This window comes from Lampetra planeri, chromosome 37 (assembly GCF_965212315.1).
Source record: "Lampetra planeri chromosome 37, kcLamPlan1.2.h2, whole genome shotgun sequence".
Lineage (NCBI taxonomy): Eukaryota > Metazoa > Chordata > Hyperoartia > Petromyzontiformes > Petromyzontidae > Lampetra > Lampetra planeri.
Window position 1 is genome coordinate 6,581,949 of NC_136143.1, and position 22,642 is coordinate 6,604,590.

Here is a 22,642-nt window from a genome sequence, read left to right on the forward strand (position 1 = left end):
GCTCCTGATCAGTAGGCGGGCCACCTGACGTGCACTTCCCGCGATAGAAAGAAAGAAAAAACAGAGAGCAAGTGAGAGAGCGGGAAATTCGGGGCAGGCGCATCTGGCCGACCCGCGACTGGGGATCGGGTTAATCGCTGCACGTCCCCGACGATTAGCGTGCCCCGTTTAAACGCATTAACCCCCGTGCACAGACACACACGTGTGCACGCACACACTGTGGTGGATGCTCGGGGCGACACGGGGCCGCTGAGAATGAGGCCGCTTTGCACCATGCCCAGCAGCACAGGGCGTACGTTGGCTAGGCCTTTAATTGTTGTTTTTCTTGCACTGAAATTGAACCTCCTGTTTTTTTTTCATGTATATTTATAGCTGGAGTGGCTCTCATCAGAAGTGTTGGTATTGATTCATGGACCAGCAGTTTTGATGGTTTTCTTTTATTCGAATTGTATTTTTTAATACTGAAAGGAAAATATTTGAAATTGGCACATACACCTGAGAGTATGTCGGCCATGGAGATGGAGTGATGACGTCAGCAGGTGTGCAGGTGTTAGATGGATTGTTACGTTGCAGGACCATCAGAGACGGTGATGGCTTCGGGAGGCATTCATCCAGCAGTAAACTGATCATGGGCGATAAAAAAATAACAAGAAAAACGCATAACTCAAATACTCAGTGGCCTTTATTTGTAATCAGGTGAAAGCCCGTTGAGTCAAATAAACTCTTTGCAATGGAGACCTGGGTTAATATACAAGGACGCAATGATCACAATACAAATATTTACTGCCGAATTGAAGACATTTAAGTATTGACCAGCAGTAAAGTGAGCATTCCAAATGGGTAAAATGAAATACAGTACAAAGCAAGCAAATATTATTTTAAAAAAATATGCACAAAAGTTTAATTTAAACAGCTAAGTACAATAAATTGTAATATAAACACATTTTAGTGCTTTGATTCATACTAAATGCTTTCGAAATAGCTGCTGTAGTTTATTGTAGTATTAGTTTCCAATAATAACGCAGGATTAAATGCACCGGTTGCTGCCCACTCGCGCACATTTTTTTTTTATTGATAACGGGAATAACGCAACTAGTGCAGTTTTTTTTGCTGTGTGCGAGATCCTCGGGATGTGTTTGTGCGTGCGAAATAAAACAAAAATGAGATAAGAGGCCGGAGCAGACTAAATGAGAAAATAAAACCTGCCCGCATCCTCTTGCGTATTAGATGGCTGTCTCTCTGTTGGTCGTTAACAGAGGGCAATGGTGAACTTCTGGCAAAAAGCACGACCGGTATCAGAGGGAGGGCGAATCAGAGAGTAGTGGTTGGTGGAATTGGGGTGGGTGGAGGCGCACAGCAGAGAGGTCTGGCGCTCCCCCACCCGCCGCTTCATTTCCATCTTGCTCGTGCTGTGACCATCTCATTTCCCTCCCAGTGCTAACGTCTTCACATTAAATATTTTCACCGCCTCCCTGTTCCAGCTCTGCACCATCCCCTTCCACCATAACCCCCCCGTCATTTTCACACCCCCCCCCCCCCGCAACCCACCACCTCTCTCTCTCTCTCTCCGTCTCTCTCTCTCCTCTACCCCCTGCACCTATACCCGCCTGGCCACCCGGTAATCGGCCCGCGGAATGGGCCACGTGCTGCTTGGAATTCGCTCCTGTTTACAGTTATCTATTAATATTCCTCGGCTCTCAACGGGAGCGCGCGGCATGCGCGGCTGATTGGGTTTGCCGCGGGGTTATTAAATTTTCATGGGGGCCCCTGCCGTAAATGGCTTTGTTTATATCCGTCACGAGATGAGAGATTTTTTATTAGCGCTTGGTCCTCCGCAAACCCATTACCAGATAAGTATCTGGTGTCAGAGCAAGGAAGGGGCTGTGGAGGAACAAGCAACTTGCTGAATGGAATTCATCGCCGCATTTTCTGTTTTTCAGTAATGTCCATCCTTTTAAAGAAATCGTAGCTTAATTTTCTAAATTAAACTCTACGTTCGTTTTATATGCACTTAATCAATGTACTGTTTATAATGGGGAGATACATCGACACGTAGCATCATACTCTGTACACACGGTTGTTGTCAAATTGTTTACAAACATAAATATACGGAAAAATGGTGGAAAATTGCTTTGAAGAGTTACATAGCGCGTTCAATTAAACGTTTCCACGGGGAACATTTAATTCGCTGCCTTTGCGGTACCGTTTATTGCATTGGTTTTATTTCGTTATTTCAAGTAAATATTTATTTGGCTCAATTAAATTAGATCGGGCAGCTTGTTGAAAGGAAGTGCTGGCGGTTTAATTGATTCCTTTGGTAAAAAGGACGTCCGGGTTTGCAGCGTAGGCGGAGCATTCTTATTTTAGCCGCAACTTGTCATGTGTATGAAAAAAAACAGTGAAAATATATTCACTATAACATTAAACTTCTGATGCAGTATTTAATAACCCCTTCATGCAAACTAGCGAGAACACACTTGACAAATGATAATCTCGTGTACCTCAGTTGTCAACAACATCCCAGCCGCCACATGCGTAAACATTACCCCAAGACTCACTGACAGCGTATTTAATTCAACACAGTTGTTTTACCAACCACCATCTAAAATAAACTGCCTTTGCCATATTCCATATATAAACACACACACAATGGAGTCATTCGTAGTAATTTGCAATTTATCAAGGAAAGCCTTGCTGAGTCTTGAGACACTGTTTTTCTGGAAAACTCTACTTATGATGTTTGGCCAATTAATTCATTTCCTTATTGAGTATTTTTGCACATGGGAAGAAAACAGAATATTCTGCAAACACCCCATGCGTGCGAGGAGATAGCACAGTTTAAAACTCTGTTTTTTGTAAACACTTTATTTGTATTTCTTTACACTTTTCCCCCCCAGTTATGTAATCACCGTGATGTCATGAGACCGATAAATTTTCATTCAGAACTCGCAATTAGCAATGCATCACCCAATTTCAGAGAAAGGCTCTGGAATAAGACGTCACATAACTATTTCCGAGTCCCTTCAAAAGGCCTCTTATCCACAGCAAGGGCAAACTTATTATATTCCCAGCAAAGAGTGTTCATTTCACGTCAGTAAAACTGAAATGTTCAATGCTCAGAACTGGAATAAGCTAAATTAAGTGACAAACTAAATTTAATACGATGGGTAATTATTGTGCAATCTTTGGTGACCATACTGAGACCTTCAGCTCATGATACTTGAAAACCTGGTTTAATCATGTCGCTGAAACCCAGATTTAAACCCAGAATTGGTGCCAGCTCAGTGACTCTGACACGGGCATTAGTCTCCCAAGGATCCAGCCACCCACCTATTCCATTTGTCGCTGACTTATTATTGCTATTCATATTTTTAAAGTCAAAGATTCTTCCTGCTCAGATAAGTAATGGGGTGGCATTGATTTTGTCCCTGGCCCCGAGTCAGTGGTGGAAATTCCACATTTTTCTAGTGGGGACCAGGCTCTCCATAGAACACTCATAATTGACTCACCACAAAGTGGTCCTGATTTTATTGCTGCTTGAGGAGTGATCGTCGGAATTGATAATCAGCCATGATCTTTCCACTGCTGGATGAAGGCTGTTCCAAACCGTTTGCAGCACTTACAGTCTTGCAATGTAACAATCCATCTAGTATCGGCACACGGGCTGATTTAATTGCTCCACCTCAAACAAACTTTACACCTACAGGTATCTATTTTACTTACTCACATGTGTCACCAGAAAGATAATGTTCCATTTTCTTTGTCAATGTCAATGTTTCTGTTCCGTATGTCATAGTGGGTAATATGCACCAGTTATACATACTGGTAAGAAGCAAAATGGCGTTATTATCATTAGAATTGTTTCCATGACTCACATTCTTTCTCTGGCAGGACCAGCTGTTCGGGCGCGACCCCACCCTGACAGAGGAGCTCGCAGCTATCTTAAGCGAGCTCACTCAGCTCAGCAAGACCACCAACTCCAAGGTTGCCCTGCGTGCCCGTCAGGTGACCATCACCACCACGAACACTCCGCGCCATCACCAGCCCTTCCACCTTCGCAACACAAACACCCAACATAAAATGTACGCGGTGACAGAATGGCAGGTGTCACCTCCTTGAATCGAACTGCGAATTGAACCGCGACCCTGAATCGTGATAATCCATCTGATCGTTGTTGGGTAGTGAATCATTGTATTCGAAGGTCTTCTCCATACAGCTGTCAGCTAGGACCCATTCACAGTGTGGTGGCGAGATGTTAAGTACCTCACCTGGCATACAGGAGGTTATGGGTTCGATCCCGACCCTGATGCCTGTATATTTAGAGTTTGCATGTTCTGCCTGTGGTCGCATACGTTTTACTCCGGGTCCTCCGGTTTTTCCCTCCACATCTAGAAACATTCGTTTAGAGTATTTGGCTGCTTTAAATGTACACATGATAAGCCACTTAATTGGCCTATCATTTGTGGCCAGTTTGCTTTTGAAAAATAGCTTTTTCGCTCAGTTGGCCTTAACTGGTAAAATAAAAAAATTAAACAATGTTTAGTTTAGTCCCGTTAACTCTCGATTAACCATGGGCAGATTATCCGGCTTGTAGAAGAACTGTGCTCATCCTCTGCCTTTTACGTGTGAACTGGTTTTATTGTTGGTTGCTCCTCACTCATCAGGGGTTAGTGACATAGTGCCTACGCGATCGCCAACGTATTGGGACATAAACTGATTACACTTAAGAAGCAATTAAAACAGACGACACATGTCTTCGCCCCGATTCTATGTGGGTATATCATACTTGTAAATAACATCCCTTCCCCTTTTCCCTTAGAAAATCGAGCATTGACTCTGTAACTTTGCGTCCAGTGTTTTAGAGGCGCGGTCGCATCCAAACTCACTACATCCACATTGTATTGTATCGCTCATGCTGCTGTTTGATGGCTCACTGTTCTGTTCCCTAAAGTTATTCACACGCGGCTGTGCTCACTCATTAATTAGTATCCCACCCCCACCGTTGTTGGCCGCCCAGTTTGGCTGGTGGCCGGAATTTTACTATTATTATTCTCTGCTATCTCATGCGTGTTTTTTTTGCTACCGGCTCCAGGATAAATGGCCCCAACATCCTCCGTGTTCGTTTACCCCACCGCTGCCTCCCCTGACCCGATTAAAACAAAAATCTATCGGTGCACCTTGTGTATACCCTCCAGCCTCTTGTTCTTGTTTAATTGCTTCTCGACGCCGTGCTAACGCCAGTGGTGTATTTCGCCCTTCAGAGTAACGCATTCATTTCGAGTCAATATAAATGCGACTCTTGCAATATTAGATGTAATATAACGGATAGGTGACCTTTATTTATAACCGGGTGAGAGCCCTTATTTATAGCCAGGTAATAAGCATGCGGGGGGCTTGCACTGGTTGCATAGTGGATGGCCTGCTGCAATGTGAAGCTGGCAACCTGAGTTTGATGCATGGCTTTAGCTAAACGTTGGTGGCGAGTGATATTGAAACGAATTTTGGGTCCAACCTGCACTGACCAGAGTGGTGAAGTATGGTCAAACAACCCCCATTACTGACATGGCATGAAGAGGCCTTCATCCAGCAGTGGATTGAAAACGTGGATTTATGTGTACATGTTCCCAAATCTTCTTGGTTCTTTCGGTAAATTCCTCTTCATATGCACATTCTTTTTGTTAAGGCGCTCTTCCACCTCCAACCCAGCTTATATATAAGCTCCTAGCTTGGTAGTGTCTCATTCTTCACCTGAAGACGGCTGCTTGCGTTGTAGCCGAAACGTCGTGAGAATTATTTTATTTTATTATGTTTTATTTTTATTATTTTATTACTTCCCTTCTACGTGACTTTACCGAAAGAACCAAGAAGATGAATCCCTGCAGTCACGAAAGCTTTAAATCGAAAAATGTTCCCAAATGTCTAGTTCATATATCACTCACCTCTTGCCACTCACTGATGTTAGCCTATTCTGAGTTCATAGTGCGCTGTGTCCTACATGCTTTGCCACCGCTCAGCTGCCACTAAATATTTTTGTAATGTCAATCTTAAAAATTCGCTATTTTTTTTTATAATTTAAAATTAAAATTTAAAAGCATTTATTACACAATGTACACATGGACGATGCATCACTGCTGATGTATGTGTTGTTTAGGTGCTCATAGCTTCCAACCTGCCCTCGTACGAGCTTCGGCACAATCAGGTGGAGTCAATCTTCCTCTCTGCCATCGACATGTTTGGGCATCAGTTCTGTCCTGAGAACCTGCAGGTGAGCATCTGTGCAGTACATCGTCATAGCGGTTAGAAATCTGTACTGAAATGACTCATCTCCAATAATTAGTGTCGTCAGCATCATCATCATCATTGCCATTATTGTTTTTGTCGTCAACCTCATTATAATCAACGTCTTTAATTATTGACATCATCATCATTGCCATTATTGTTTTTGTTGTCAACCTCATTATAATCAACGTCTTTAATTATTGACATCATCATCATCATCATTGCCATTATTGTTTTTGTTGTCAACCTCATTATAATCAACGTCTTTAATTATTGACATCATCATCATCATTGTCTTCATTGTAGTTATCATCATTAATATTATCCATGTACCAACTCTTGCTTTGCAGCAGTTTAGCTCGAAAAGAGTCGATACATACAACTCTGAATCTTAGCCATTGAATCAAAGACCTTCAGGGAAGGACAGTGTGGGAATTTATGAAACGGTGGGTAAGTCTCCAACTTTGGCCATTAAATATAATGCCCTTTATCTTACCTATTGAAACTAATGTTGGGCATGTAAAAATAATAACGGAAGTAAAATTTCATAGGGAAAAAAAAGACAAGAGTGCCTTTGTAGATTTATGTTGACCCAGCTGCTAATTTCCAGCAGCGCTATGATTCTCGCTGTATTTATGAGCAGTGTATAAGGGGAGCTGCCCGCTGTATTGAGTGTCTGCAATGGCACTCAAACACCTTTTAGGTGACAGCTGTTATTACACACAGGCAGTGACCAATGTGTATTAAGAATGTCCAGAATGGTCTGTACCAAAGTGGTAGCTTTGACAGCTAATAACTCGAAAATGACTGCAGATAAAACGACAACAGTTTCTGTAGTACGCCAACATTTGTCAGATGTTTAAATGTGGCGAATTTGAGCCAAAGATGTCAAGGAGGTATTTTTCTTGTCCTTTTCATCTCCCTTTAAAAAATATATTTTTTGTACAACTCAGTACGGACTAAACTGTGCAGTTATTATCGGTCTTGGCCTTGCCATAGGAATTGGATCTCTGATTGACACTGTTATTAAACCCGCATAACTCAAGTGCTTAGGCATTAAAAGAAAGTAAAAAAATACAGGAAAAAAATGTCTATGCCGGTCAGTCCTGGCGTCTGTAATGTTTACGTGAGTGACAGTACAGTAAGTGTTTATTGTAAATATTTGACGTAACATTATAACACATTGATATTCAGGAATTTTAAACAAGGTCTATATTCCACTCAGTTAAAGTATCCCATGGATTTACAGCATCAAATGTCATCGTCGACTCAGTCACATGGCATTGCCATTATTGTCTTAAATGGCAATGGGGTTTTATGTTGTATTGGAATTGAATATTGTATTAATCAGAACATGCAGTCTCTCAGACATCACAACCAAAAGGCATTCCAGATTTTTCTGGTTCAGAAACCTTCAGAGAAAAGCAAAGGACATCTCTGTTTTTATCAGAATCAGAATCTTTATACTGGAAGAATCCGCTGAGCTATGAAGCTTTTTACCACGGATGTCCAGTATGGGTGGGTCAAAAATGTACAACAAACAATACAAAAACAGATTGGAGTGCAAATTATAGGAAAGCTAAGAAAGTCACTAAATATAAATACAAATATAATATAAAGGACAAATTGTTAAGTACAACTATGAGAATAAAATAAAACCCATAACTTAAATAAAGAACAACTAAATGCGTTTAGGATTGAATGATTTGCTAATCTGCAGCGTATGATTACAGGTTGTGTGCATGTGTATATTAAATATACTCTTTGTACTTTGGGAGAACGCTTCCTCCCAGAACCCTTTATCAACCTTCACACAATGGTAGAGTGTTCCTTCTCTGCTGCTGCCTCGAGTTCAAAACCAAACCCCCCCCCCCCCCCCCCCACTGGACCACTAGTGCTGCCAACCCCATTCCCCTGTTCAAGTCCAAGCACAAAATCTTCCTTCTCCATTTTTAAATCCTTTATTAAATCCTTTATATTAAGTTCGCTTGCTTGCTTACGACCGTGCAAATTTTTCGGTCGTTTTTTAACCCACTTCCCGTGATCCAATCGAGCTGACATTTTCCACACAGACTCGTTGTGCGTGACAATTAATGTTCGTGAAAATTTTTTTCCAAAATTTTACACTTTTTAGGACAAAAATATTATATTTAATTACCAATTGCTTAATGGTGGCAGGCAATCATCTGACCCATAGGTGGCAGCCATCTCAAGCCAGAGGACGAGAGGACTCTAGCCGCCACGCATATAAAGGATTTATAGTGAAAAACTTCGTTTTTACGGGTTATACTTTTATTAAGTTCACTTGCTTGCTTGCTTGCGCGCTTACGACCGTGCAAATCTTTCGGTCGTTTTTTTAACCCACTTCCCGTGATCCAATCGAGCTGACATTTTGCACACAGACTCGTTGTGCGTGACAATTTATTTTCGTGAAAAAAAATGTCCAAAATTTTCCACTTTTTAGGAAAAAATAAATTCATATTTAATTTAAAATACCAATGTGATAAAAATGAAACTCTTACTCAAGAAAAACAGAAATGAATAATAAAATAAAACCGATGCCACGCATATAAAGGATTTATAGTGAAAAACTTTGTTTTTACGGGTTAATTTTTTTTCCCTCTGACCTCCCATCTATAAAGTGCAACTGATTTAAAAAATGTACATATACTGTATCTCACACCGTTTTTTGCGATTCCTTGTGATAGCACATGATCCATTCTTGTCCATCGTTTTGACATGCAGCCGCATTTCGGCGCAATATAAACCAATATCGTATTCTACTCTACACTGTGACATGCATAATACATTTATGGAATGGGTTTTCATTTGTAGTTAATATGCATCGCTTGATTGGTAAACCTGCATTAAACAAATTGAACTCAGCCCAACACAATTTTACCTTAGTGCTCCATTATTAAATGTATTTATTTTTCTCCATATTCTTCTCTCCCCCCCTCGTTGTGTATTGAACGCAGATTTTAAAACTGCACTATCACTCGGTTTGCAAATGTGCTGAGCTAGCCACAAACAGCGAAAGGTGTATTCTAATTTTAATTAATGCAAATTCTCTTGCCGCGTCAATGTTTGTGAGTAATTAGAGGAAAATAAAAATTATGTTTTTTTTCCCTTCACAACCTATAGAGTTATTTTGACAATGCATTAAGAGGACGCTTAAATAGAGGTAAATTCAAAGTGAGCAACGGTCACTTTTGAAAATGTCTGTGTAAGGGTTGTTTGATATAAATAGACCATTGGTTATAAATGGAGGCTGATTTAAGTAGGTTTTCGATTAAATAGAACGTTGGTTGGTTTAAGTAGATCTCCATGAAAGTAAATGTTGGTAAATATACGTATATCTGCGATGAAAGTGAATGTCGTTTTAATTAAGCAGATCTCGATGAAAATGAATGTGACTTTCAGTCCTAATCGATGGCTTTCATTGAGAATGACTTAAGGTCAACATGAGTCAACTTAAATGGATCTCGATGAATGGGAATTGTCCATTTGAATGCAAGTGATGGCCAATTAGAGCAGATCCCAATTGGAAGTGAATAGTGAGCCACATAAGTAGATCTCCATTGAAGCGAGGAGTGATTGATATAAGTAATGGTCAGTGAAAGTGAATATCATTAAGCGAAATGAAGTCGAACAGGTCCAGCTTTTCTGGTTTCGACCTACTCAACTCACCAGGTCAGTCCACATTATACCCATTCAAGGCTACATGCACCCCAGGTGGCGCTGTTTGCCCGCTTTTGTCCGCTGGCTGCAAGTGGACGCTAAATCATCATTACCACAGTGCAGCATTCGTTTAAGCGTGTATGATAAGTATGATTATTTACGAAAGTCCTGCACATGCAAGTAATCAAGGCTGGGTTTTATCTCTAGCACGCAGCCACCCCATGCAACTCGCGACCTGGTGGTGGGTGGTGGGGGTAGGGAAGGAACGTTAAATTATTTTATTTGGAACGCTTAATTGACGGAGCTGGTAGTTTTAGAGTGAGCTCCGTGGGTGTGTGTGTGTGCGTCCTCAGGGTTTTTTTTATCGCCTGCCATTATCAATATTTAAATAGATCAATTGATAAATCAATGCAGGTTTTTCAACCAAGTGAGAATCCATTGGGATACTGTGTCTCGTCTGCAGCGAAGACCTTAGGGAATATAAAACGTGTTAGGGGAGGAGATGCACTAAACACAGAAAGATGAACGTAAACGCTGTGGAAGATGTAATTGAAATAATGAATGTGTGTTGAAATAACAAAAGGACGATGACTTAAAAAACGATTTGTGCAATATTATATTATACGGTTGAAAGTAACATAAATGACGATGCTTAAGCATTGAAATCATAGTGATATAATAAACAACACAATAATTATATCAATTAAAATATAATACCTTTCTTAGTTAATTGGAACCTATATCACTGTACTTGGAATTATAATGTTTAATAGGGACATGATCCCACCTCCAACCTCCCCCCCCCCCCCGCCTTGACGATGAAATTAATTTGATTCAGGAATATATTCTTTTTGTGAACATTGTTGTGAATGTAGCAGGCTACCCTGGTGGCTTTAGGAGTTTTCAGTGAACCCATTCTATGTAACATACATGGACGTCTATAGCCCGTTTTTCAGTCAACTGCTGGATCAGTGGCAGGGAGTGGAGGGAGGAAAACAGTGGAATTTGATTCACTGCCCTCTACTGCCCACAACACTTACTATACCTAGTTTTATGGGTGACGGTCACCCATCTAACCACTATCCAGACTCAAACCTGCTTAGCTTCTGAGGTCTATTGGGATGTGGCACATTCTGGATGATTTGGTTACATGTTCAATACATACAAATATAAAAAACATCAATTGTCCCACACACATATAATTATTCGATCCATGTATTGTGAGTTTAAGAATCAATATTAAATCAATAAATTAATACATTGCTACTTCCCAAATGTTTGTTATGCAAATAGATAATATTGCAGTAAAATTACTATACAAATCAAGGAACTTGTTTTATTCAGAAAGTTGTGTTGCACTCATAAGGTTTACCTCAGTATTGGAGTAGTTCCTGTGCCTTTCATGTAAATTGTCGTTAAGAATACTTTGGTGAAAGCGCTGTGTGAATGTGCTATCTTATTTGCGACTGCCACTTGTGTTGTTTGTCAACTGCTGGAGACTTGAGAAAATACATAAAATCCATCTCTGATGTCAAAGCTCTTGCGCGGTCGTGTGCTTAGGTACCACTTGTGCCGTACATCTCATTCCAGCTTCAGTGGTCGTAGGATATTAATATTGCTGTTGTAGGAATAATCTCATTTGTTTACCTGAGAAAGTCTCACTGAGTCACAACGCTGTATTCCAGGAGTTTCCTGTATCAGGATGAGGCATCCCACGACACGAATGATAGGATAACACTCAACATGTATAATCACTCATTTATTGGCTGAAAACATCTTAATGTACAGAGGACGGTAGGACTTGAGTAATTGTTGGTGCCGTCTCACCACCTGGCTGTTACCTTCCTGCTTGTCAGGCACAGATAAACTACGCTATATGAAACTAAATATTATTATAAAGATCTACAGAGATTGGTTCAGGAACCAAGTTTTTGTATTGCTATCTCCTGACCATATTGCAGCCTGGTGATTTTTGGAGTTTCTCAAATATGCATGAGCCACCAACCCATACCTCCGAAGTGATAAGCACCACAACAGTGGTGTTGTTATATAGTTACCTAAATTATCCGTCTGTTATTATTGCTTCTTAAAGTAACCGGTTTACTTGCCCACGTGTTTTCAGTCACATCGGCACTGATTCCATGGACCCTCGAAGAGTGAGGAGCAGTGAAAAATCAAGCACTTGCTTAAATATATGTTCTGAGATATTTTGCAAGTATGGTTAAAATGGGCAACCCAGATAAATTTCCCCACGGATAATCGAGAGTTAGCTGTGCATTCAAATGAGGGAATACACCTCAGGCAAGTGATGTTGTATTCCGGAGGTGTACCGTGAGCAAGCCTTTCTACTAATCTCCTGTACAGGTGGCGTCTCGTAAAATGAACACCCTCTGGGCCAGCCAGTGGCCATTTCACACGTGTGTGATCCCCTACGGCCAGTTGGTCCCCGTCGGTCAATGAGGGTGGAATGGATGTGGAAATAGGATGTCCTGCCCAATTCTCGTTGCAGAAACTCATCATTTCGGAGACATCGATCTTTGATGTGCTTCCCAACTTCTTCTACCACAGCAACCAGATCGTGAGGATGGCTGCGTTAGAGGTAAGAAAGCCTTCTTGGCGGGGGGGGGGGGCATAATGATGAAAATGTGAAGATGTTGTGCAGCGTTGTCATTGCCCAGTGCACAGATATATTGGCAACGTGGGGAATGTTTTTTAGTGAATTATAGTCATATCAGATTTTTAAGAAAGTGACCAGAAATATCTTCTTGGTTCTTTCGGTAAAGTCACGTAGAAGGGAAATGATAAAATAATAAAAATAAAACATAATAAAATAATTCTCACGACGTTTCGGCCACAACGCAAGTATCCGTCCTCAGGTGAAGAACAGGTCTGTCGGAAAGACAGCATCTGAATGAAACACCACCAGGCTTGGAGCGTATATTTAAGCTGGGTTGGAGGGGGAAGAGCGTCTTGACAACATTTTATTATTTCCCGTCTACGTGACTTTACCGAAAGAACCAAGAAGATGAATCCCTGCAGTCACGAAAGCTTTTAATCGAAATTTGACCAGAAGTAATTTCAGTAAGTCTCTATGGCAGGGAATGGAGGTTGATCGAATACATCTCTATAAAGGTAAATGCAGGTAGACTTTATAGATCTTTATGACATTAATTCGAGGTCACATTAACAGATATATGAAACTGAACAGAGGCAGCCATAATAGATCTCTAGTTAAGTGAATGTAGTTCACTGCTGTTAACAAATGTCTCTGAAAGTAATGGAGCTTACTCGAATAGGTCTCTTTAAATGAACAGCTTTTGATTTAATCTATTAGACAGAATGGCCATCTCTTGAGTATACAGTTCTATCTCTACAGAGTCAATGGCAGCTGATTAACACACAACACAAGTTTAGCAGTTTTGCATCTTTTCTCCCCTATCTACAACACCCCGTCACCAGTGAGTAACCCTCTCATGCTTGTGTACATGCGTACCCCACCTTGGCTCCCCACTGTGCTGCTTCTGCCATTCATCTCGGTCAGTTAACCCGCAACGCCGGGGCCCTGTTCTGTAACCCCCTGCCAGCAAACCTTTGAGAGTTCACCTGGCCTCAAATTACCTAATTTGGCACAAGCATGCGTACATGTGTGTTTGCGTGTCTTTGTATGCGCATAGTGTAGCGGTTAGCACGGTGTGCAACTAATCCGGCGACCCAAGTTCGATTCCCGCTCCACCGAGTCGATGTGAGACCCTTCGTCCGATGTTGTCAGTTGTGTCAATTTAAATCCTCGAGTCCCATCGTCCAATTGTACGTGTGTGTTGTGTGTGTGTGTGTTTGTAAACACAGTCACAGTCCGATTGTACGGGTATGTCTGTGTGTTCTCGCTCACGGCCAACACCAGTGACGATTATCAGAACTGGTCCTGGGCCTCACCTAGGTCGACTCGGCCTCAAATGAGTACCTGGTGCAATGTGTAAACATCGTCACTGGGGAGACAAAGGCGACAGGGCATGGTGCTGGCCACCCGCCCCTTCGTGTGCCTTGCCAGCTTTCATAGGTGCTCGCTAACAGCACTTGCCGTACAGTCTATTAAGGCTATACGGGTGATCTTTGTCTTCTTGTCTTTGCACGTGTGCCCACCTAGGTGTACGTGCGGAGAGCGTACATTGCGTACGAGCTTAACAGCCTGCAGCACCAGCAGTTCAGGGACGGCACCTGCATCGTCGAGTTCCAGTTCATGCTGCCCTCCTCCCATCCCAACAGGTTGTAGCGCTGCTTTCGCCCTCTCCTCGCGCCCCTGATCGGATCCGTTTGTGTCTCCAGCTTCGATCCCTTCAAAGAAACCTCTCTTCTGTTCCTCATCCTTTTCTGTGTCTACTCCACATTGCACTTCCCAGCATCCAAGTCCACTATACTCTTGTACATTCTGTGTTTGTATCCCCTTTTCACCCCTTTGTTGAAACATACTCTCCTTTTGATGCTTCTGTGTCAGATCCCTATTTCACCAGATTTTCTGCTGATTTTCAGTAGAAGAAATCCCAAACTGCACTGAATATCGACACTTGAAAAATAGACACAATATAAATGCTTTTCTGTTTATATTTTGCAGAAGTTATTCTCGTAATGCATAGTTTGCTTTTGAGAAATTTTACAAGTATAAACAAAAAATACATAAAACACAGGTCAGTGCGTTGCAGATCTTCTTATTCCTCTTCGGCGTATATATGTAAACGTATATACATAGATAGGGGCGCATGCGGCTTACCGCGTCAGGCAGTCGAGCAGCCAGGTCGAATCACTCCCATTTATCTCCCTCTGTCGACCCATCTCTGTGCCTTCTCCTCCCGCACCCTCGAGTCTCAGCCACCTTGCTGCTCCCTCGGCTGCAGATCCGTTGCTCTGTTAATCAAGCAATCGACCGGTGTGCATTCCCTTTCGGTTGGGCTCATTCGTTCCTACGTCCTGCACGTCTGCTCATCCACCCCGTTATCTTGTCTGCCGCTAAACCGTCGCGCTATTGGCATTTTTTGGTCCACCTTCCCGTGTTGATCATTTTTCTTTTTCTTTTGTGTTTCTTTTTGTTGTTGTTGAGGGTTTATGCACTGCAGGCTGCTAGGCTTTGTTAGTATGCAAGTGTATAGATCTTAGTGTCAAAGGTCGTGGGAATTTATTTGACCATATTCCACGGTTGGTGAAAGGTGGGAGCATTAAAGTACAGTACAACATTTGATTTTGCTCTGCTGCTGTCTGCTAACCACCATGGAGCCACTCCACAGCTGCCCGATGATGAGCTGGCGTGCATGGTGGTCACCCACCTCTGGTATTTATTTAATATAATTTTCGCCATTTTTCATGCGTCCACGATTAAGACCTCACCTCCCGTGTAATAAAAGAGGGTTTTACTGAATGGGGTTAGTGGTTTGACAATAATTGTTCATTGTTACCTTCAAGGTTCCTTATAAGGAGGTTAATGCTGTAAGATATTTGATGATTTCTCTTTTTTTGTCCAGAGAAAACCCATGCAGCATAGGGGAATAGTTCTCAAATTCCACACACAGTTTAAAAAAAATACTTTGTCTCCTACAGTCAGACACAACCTCATTGCCCCCCATTCAGAAGTGTTCCTCACAAATAAGTTATGGCACCATCTATGCCTGGTCCACCAACCTCCCCACATATAAAATTAACAGACATGTTAACCAACCCCCCCCCCCCCCCCCGTACGCTGAAGCCATCTTAATCAACAAGCTAACGACGGTGGGGCCGGTGCGTGGGCAACCGGAGGCACGCGGAGTAGTTAGCGGCGGGCAGTGCTGATGATGAGACGGAGATTGAGAGCAGCAGCCGAGGCCCTTGATAAGCCTCCGCGGAGATGCTGCCGTCGCTTTTATAGCACGCGGGGTTCCTCCGTGTATACCTGCGGCTTTAATTACTGCGCTATGATTCATGGTCGCTTTGAAGCCATGTAACAGTGGGGGTTTTTTGGCGGTACGGCATAGAGAAAGGGGGGGTGGGAGGGTCTGTGGTGGAGGGGCAGCTTGGCTCTGCTGTTCGTTGGTATTGGTTAGGAGGGCGGGCATGCATTGGTAGGCGTTGCGAATAATAGTGTGAGGATCTCCTTACTTTCATCCTTTTATCTTCCTTTAAACCGCATCCTTCTCATCTGCCTTCCTCCCTGTCCGTGCAACCACTTCCTTCCCTCCCCGCATCGCATGGTGTCTGCTCAATATCGGCCTGTCAAGCTGTGATGGTTGTACGGCACACGCTTGGCTTGGCACGCCACACTTGCCCGATCCCTCTCTCTCTCTCTCCCGCCCGTGTGTCCGTCCGTTCGTACGTTTTTCTGTCCGCCAGCTTTCCCGCCTGTCTGTCGTTTCTCCTCTTGATTGATGACGGGTGGGACTCAGGAGTTCCGTCTTTAAGTCCCCGCAATTCAGATCACAGATCAACGCCTGACTCTGCCGCAGGCTCTGGTGGGACGCTCTTGCCGGCAGGTGTCCCAGGGCCTGACGTCGTGAAAAAAATAGAAAATTTATTTTTTTATTCCAAGCCAAAAGTACATTTTTTTTTGCCTCTCTACACCCCTATCCCAGCTGTGTGCCAACGTGTCTTGTATTTTTCAAATAAAGGGAGAGAAAGGGGTAAAAAGACGCACCACGGGCTCTTCAACTAATGCAAACCACATACAGTCATTTGTTACAGTAATGTGCATAGTTCATTTTCTGCCCTGTTGGACGCTTTACAGTACTTGCGCTGCATTTTTAATCTCACCCCCCCCCCCACTCCTTCTATGCTTATTTCCATATTGATCGTATGTTCACAAATCCGTGCGCTGAGTGAACAAGTGCGTGCATACGCATACATGTGTGTGTATGCGTCTGTGAACTTGAATGAAGCGGTAACACAGTGATTAGTGCACTGAGTTACAAGGCCGGAGAACCGGGTTCCATTCCTTCCAATGCCTAACATAGGTGGCGAGTTATTTGTGAACCGTTTAGCTTACCAATAACAACATGGATCTGTCCCTTTCCCTACTGTCAAGTAAGTCTTCACTACTTCATGTCACTTCACAATGCACTTAGTCTGGCACCAGCTTCCTTGCCCTGACTTTGTGATAAATACGAGCTGTGTGTGTCGTGTGTATATTTTGGTTACGTGTTATTTTGTGTTCACGTGGGGAGTGGTAGCGTCATGGTTAGCATACTGGATTCGATTCCTGGCCGTGCCTAACATCAGTAGTGGTTATTTAAACCGATCCTGGGCCTCCCCTTGGGTGTAAACATCAGAACTTGTGAGACAAAGGTGGCTGGGCATGGTGCTAACCACAGCAACCTCGTGTGTGCCATACTGGCCTTATTAGGTGCTCACAAACAACATTTGTCCCAACAGTCTGTTCAAGGCTATACAGGGGATCTTTATATTTGTTAGAGTATGTATATATGTTCATGTGTGTGTCTATGTGTGTTCGGATGAGTGAGTGTGTTTATTAGTGTGTGAGAGTGCATATATGTATTCGAGAGTATGAGTGTATCTGTGTGTAAATGCAGAACACTGTGTAAAAATGCAGCGCATGGAAATTTCAGTTTCATTTGAAAAAAAGTTTGGAAAATTTGTCTCGCTCACTTATTTTTTATATATTTTTATATATTTTCAGCAAGCTGCTATTAACAGGTGCCTTCTGGCCATCATTAGTTACTCATTTAAAACTCAGTACAAGTTTTTTTTTTAAATGCTTCATCTCCTTCCAAAAATACAATATGAGATTCAGACCTCCCCTGCGGTGAAGGCATCACTAATAATGCTCGATTTGAATGAACAGCTTCAAAATCATTCAAACAAATCACCTTCCTCTCCCTGAAAACATATTTCTTTAATACACTTTGCCTTTGCTACTCTCTCCGCTGTGAGATAAGCTGCACGTATATTTATTTGACGCTGCAATTGTATTGTCATGAGCCAAAATATTTATCTAAAATATCTCCCATCTCTCATAAAATAAGGAATTTTTTTTTTGACAGTGACATATTTTTGTTTCGCCTGATTCATTACGTGCGGTAAATTTCGCCTAACGCTGTTGTCACTGCAGCGGATGCAACATTACTAATGCGCAAAAAATGTGTGCGTATGTGTGTATGAAAAAGCATGTGTGATCTGTTCACCTATTGCTAAATATTATTTTTTGAGGTTGCTCAGCAGGAGAGGCAGTGGCTCGCAATCGGAAGATTGTGAGTTTCAAATCTTGTTTGTGGATTGACTCAGACCATTATCCCTCCAGGGTGATAAAATGAGTATTTCTTTCTGGGCAAGTCAAGAGTTTGTTGTCCTCTGGATAGACTTACCTCCACTCTGGGAATGTGGAATTTACACCACTGGCTCAGGGCTGTACACAGGATTTTAGCACCACCTCAATGCTCATTAGTGCAGGAAAGCACTTTTTTTCTTAATAACATTGCAGCTATTGACAGTGTCACCTCTGAGTAGTTGAGTGACCCCCCCCCCCAAACAGCCACCTACTTACTCAGCTGTTGGACATCGTTATCCTTTTGTGGTAGTAACGTCCCCGGGGCCTCAATGCATGACAGGTTAACAATAACCCACACGGCGTTGATTGCCTTTGGAATTGTGGCCACTTACAATAATGGATTAATGAGGCGACGTATTGTTATGTTATGCATGGTGTAATTGTCAGTGAAATGTGCGCGTGCGTGTCACGGATTGTGGACACTTGGCACCCGTGCAAATGGTGGCGCCAGACGCGGTGTGTTTGCGATGATGTGTCCGGCAGGGTTGGGGGAAGGGGATCAGAGGGGCGAACGGGAAAGGGGAGGAGGGGAGAGGGGGGCTGTTTTCTCGGGGGGCATGGTGGCCTCAGCTGCAGGGCAAGCGGCATTTCTTTAGAAACAAAGTCAAACCTTGGCTCTTGGCGATAACACACATACACAGGGAGAAAATAACCCCAATGAGAAATACAGTATTACAAAGGGGCTTACACACACCTATACACACACACACGCATCATGTACATGCACGTACACACATTCAAATTCATTTGTGTTTTTCAATGCGTTAATATGAAATTGTGCGCAGGCATTGCTCTGGCCCTCGATGTGCGCCCGGCAGATAGAGCTGGGCCAGAGCGCCAGGCGTATCTGAATTTTCGGCTGAAAAAATGTAATCAACTATTTGCAATTTCAGCTCTGCGAATTGAATGGGGGGGGGTTGGGGGGGGTGTTGGGTGGGGGAGATGTTAACACGATGACGGAGGTGCGAGCCTAGGAATTTCTGTGCAGCGCTCGCCGCCGCTTTTTAGGTTGTGGCATGAAGTCCCACAAGGCATGGCCCCAACATTCCTCCACGTAATGACACGTTATGTTAATTGATGAATCAAATTCTCCATTTCGGTATTTGTGATGTGTGCGAATCGAAAGGGGGCATGCTTGCCTCTGAGGTCAATGACCTTCGGGTCACACACACACACACACACGAAAAAATCACGCTGTTCCAGTGTCACTGAAGGTGCCATTCCACAACAGGCAGGTTAAAGCAGGCGGTGACCTTGTGGCTGCATTTGCACACGTGACAAATGTTATATACATGCACCAAAATGTTTACGTGGATTAACTGAACGCCTGTCACTTTCATAAAGATGTGATAATCAGAATCTGTATTTATCCTGGAGAAATCCGAAGAATTATGTAGGGGCAAGTCAGAATTAAAGTTTCATAGAGTTATATTAAAATGATGAATATTAATTTTCACGTGATGTCTATTAAATAAATTGACATTCAATTTCATCGAGATCCGTTAATTAAAGCGATTTACATTAACTTTCTTCTAGCTATAGTAAAGCTATTGAAATTCCTTGTCATCGAGTTCTATTAAAACGGCTGCAATTCACATTCTCTGAGGTGTCTTTAAGTGATTGATATTCTTTTCCACTGTATTGCAGTGACCTCCATTGCATTCCAACGCGTTTCTATATTGCCGTGGGTATTTGCAGTAAAAGGAACACAATAGAAGGTTATGGAGGGCATTTTAATAGAGCTCTATGAAAGTGAACGGCGGTCGGTTTAACTGCGTTAAATTTCACACTTTTTGCAGATTTCTACCTCCTTATAGCACCACCTGTCTTACTAATCACATTCCTACACGATCATTGTCTCTTTGTGAAACCTTCTCTGTTCTCTCTGTACTTCTCCCCAGAGAAACAAACGCACTCAATGATTCATACGTGCGTTGTTTTTAACAGTCGGCACTAATCACTAGCCTCACCCAGCAGGTGATTGAACAAAAGCAAAAGGGCTGTACGTGCACGGCGACAGTTGGGTGGCACGATGTCAGAGGCAAGAGTCTTCTGCAAACGGTTATGTCCAGCGATGGGTGGCGCTCGCTGTTTGAGCGAGGACCACAGTGGAGCGATAAGACACGCGAGTTGCGTCGCCGCAGCTGATGCCACCCGTCTCGGCACTCGCGATTGGTGCCCGTCGCTGCCGTCGACGCATACCGAATCCATGTGTTGCGTACTTGCCAACCCTGCCGATTGAGGCGGTAGGCTGCTGGATTTCAGATTTTTCGAAGCTACTCATCGCTTTGCGAGATATTTGTAAAAAAAATTATGTTGACGTAATATTCCTTCTATATATGCAGTAAAAGAGGTTTTTAAAATTGGGTGGTCGCTGCTTAGTTTGGCAGGGTTGGCAAGTATGGTGTTGTACTAACACCCACTAATCGTGACCCATCTCCTCTCTTAATTGATTGCAGGGGCAGCATACCCACACTGAACAGGTACGACAGGAAGCAGACCAGACGTACAGTGGGACCTTCTTAATCGCACCTTGTATGGGAACGAATGAAATAACATTATTGCAGTTAATCAACTATCTATGCTTGACTATGGCATCTTAAATGTTGTGCATGAATTAAGCTTGGAATTTTGTTTTCAATTCGATCATAAGCAAAACGTCTTATAACCAGGTGATGGTTAAGAGGGTTCCATTGTTTTAAATGTATGTTTATGCATATACCAGTTGACGCACAGCCAGAGTATTGCTATCCTTCTCATGCAGGGGCTTTGCAAACTCTATTCATCGCGTCCCACATTGGTCAGTCCAGGTTTACATGTTTACCAGTGTCTGCTATCCACACGTACATGTTTAAATCGATGTGCATTGCATAGTGTCTTAACGGTTGGTAATCATGGAAACCTGGAATTGTGGTGGAGTGTGTGAAGTCTGGAGTTTTTAAAATCCTGCCCTAACAGCTTCGAAGTTTTTGCTTTTCATTCTCATTTTCATGCATAACATCTGGCCAGATGTTTAAACAAAAAATCTAACCTGTTAAACAATTGGCATTGTTCATTCGATGGCTACCGACATGCTCAGGCTGATCACCATTGAACCTTTGAATTCAGTGGTGATCAGTTGGAGCGTGTTGGTGACCACCTTTGAAAACCAGATTTAACATAAGTACTACAAAATATTTTTATTACAATAAAACACTTGAATGATTAACAATAGGTGTACATGCTGGCCAGGTGTGCGATCTTCATCCAGTATAGACATTCCGAAAGGAAATCCTTGGTGAGATCAGTTTTGTTTGGTCGCACACTTGACCACTTGCTTGTCAAGATGTTTGATAGTCAGCCACTAAATCGCTGAGCGAATGTTTAACGAATCGTGCGGTGAAAAAGTGCTTCGTCAAAAGTTTGCTTTCCATCTTTTGGTGCCGTTATGAATACCGATCCATTTTCCCATCCAGCCAAATGCTCTACGTGCATCATTTTTTTTGCGCTTCTGCAAAGTGACCTTTTCTGTGTTATTTGTGTCACGGTGGGATGTTTTTCGTGGTGGTGATGGTAGTGGGATTTTTTTAACGGTTTTAATGTTGCAAAATGTTGGTGCTTTTATTTTAAATCAGGACTCCCATCCCCCGGCTTTATTAGGATTAATTTGATGTGTTCCGTGCACTTTGTCCCGCCGCGTATATCTTACCGCAGGCTTATTAACGTGTCCCGTGCAAGTGTCTTCGTTTGGCTCTCTCGAGCGTTGCCGCCTAATTTAAAAAAATTGCGTGTCACTAGAAAAAAAATACCGTCACCGTATACGGTGACTTAAAGAGTATACTTTTTTATTTTCAACGAAAACATCCTAAACTTAGATAGATGTAAGAACAACAATTGTAAATGTGTAATGAAGATTCATTTGAACGTTATCCAACTGGAAGAGACATCTCGCTCTTTTTCAGAAGTTTGCCTGCTACTTTTAAACCATTACAGATTTGAGACAACTTTTAAAGGAACCATCAGCACAAATTTCCTAAAAACATAATCGATTCTTGCACTGCTTAAGTTAGTTTTAGGGCAGGGGTGAGGAACTTGTGGGCCATGGTCTGAATACAGCCTACGACTCCATTTCATACGGCGCACGGCCACATGAGGCCTATCACTTCTAAATGGGCTTCGAATGATATGTATCTGTCACCGCAAACATCCTTCTAACTGCATCAGTCAGGTACTAAGGGGAGAATATTTTCAATCTGGCAACAGTGTTCCTAATTTTAGCTCGCTCAGTCATTTCTGTTACAGCAAGGGTCTCTTGCAGTGACGTAAGTGACTGAGATGCGTGGTCTGCAAAACGTACTTGAAAACACTCTGAAAGGAATAGGTTTCCCCACCCCTGCTTTA

The 22,642-nt window shown here is 42.6% G+C and overlaps 1 protein-coding gene across 6 annotated transcripts in view; it reads left to right on the plus strand.

Moving 5' to 3' along the window:
- Positions 1-22,642, plus strand: part of ACACA (acetyl-CoA carboxylase alpha) — a 208,988-nt gene that overhangs the window by 73,047 nt on the left and 113,299 nt on the right. For 4 of the 6 annotated variants that reach the window (XM_078611909.1, XM_078611906.1, XM_078611910.1 and 1 more), the window contains 5 exons: positions 3,892-4,005; positions 6,152-6,265; positions 12,470-12,559; positions 14,105-14,223; positions 20,722-20,745. In XM_078611909.1, coding sequence (XP_078468035.1) covers positions 3,892-4,005; positions 6,152-6,265; positions 12,470-12,559; positions 14,105-14,223; positions 20,722-20,745 — 461 coding nt within the window. The remainder of the gene's footprint in view (positions 1-3,891; positions 4,006-6,151; positions 6,266-12,469; positions 12,560-14,104; positions 14,224-20,721; positions 20,746-22,642) is intronic. The other 2 variants (XM_078611908.1, XM_078611911.1) reach the window with 1 other exon arrangement.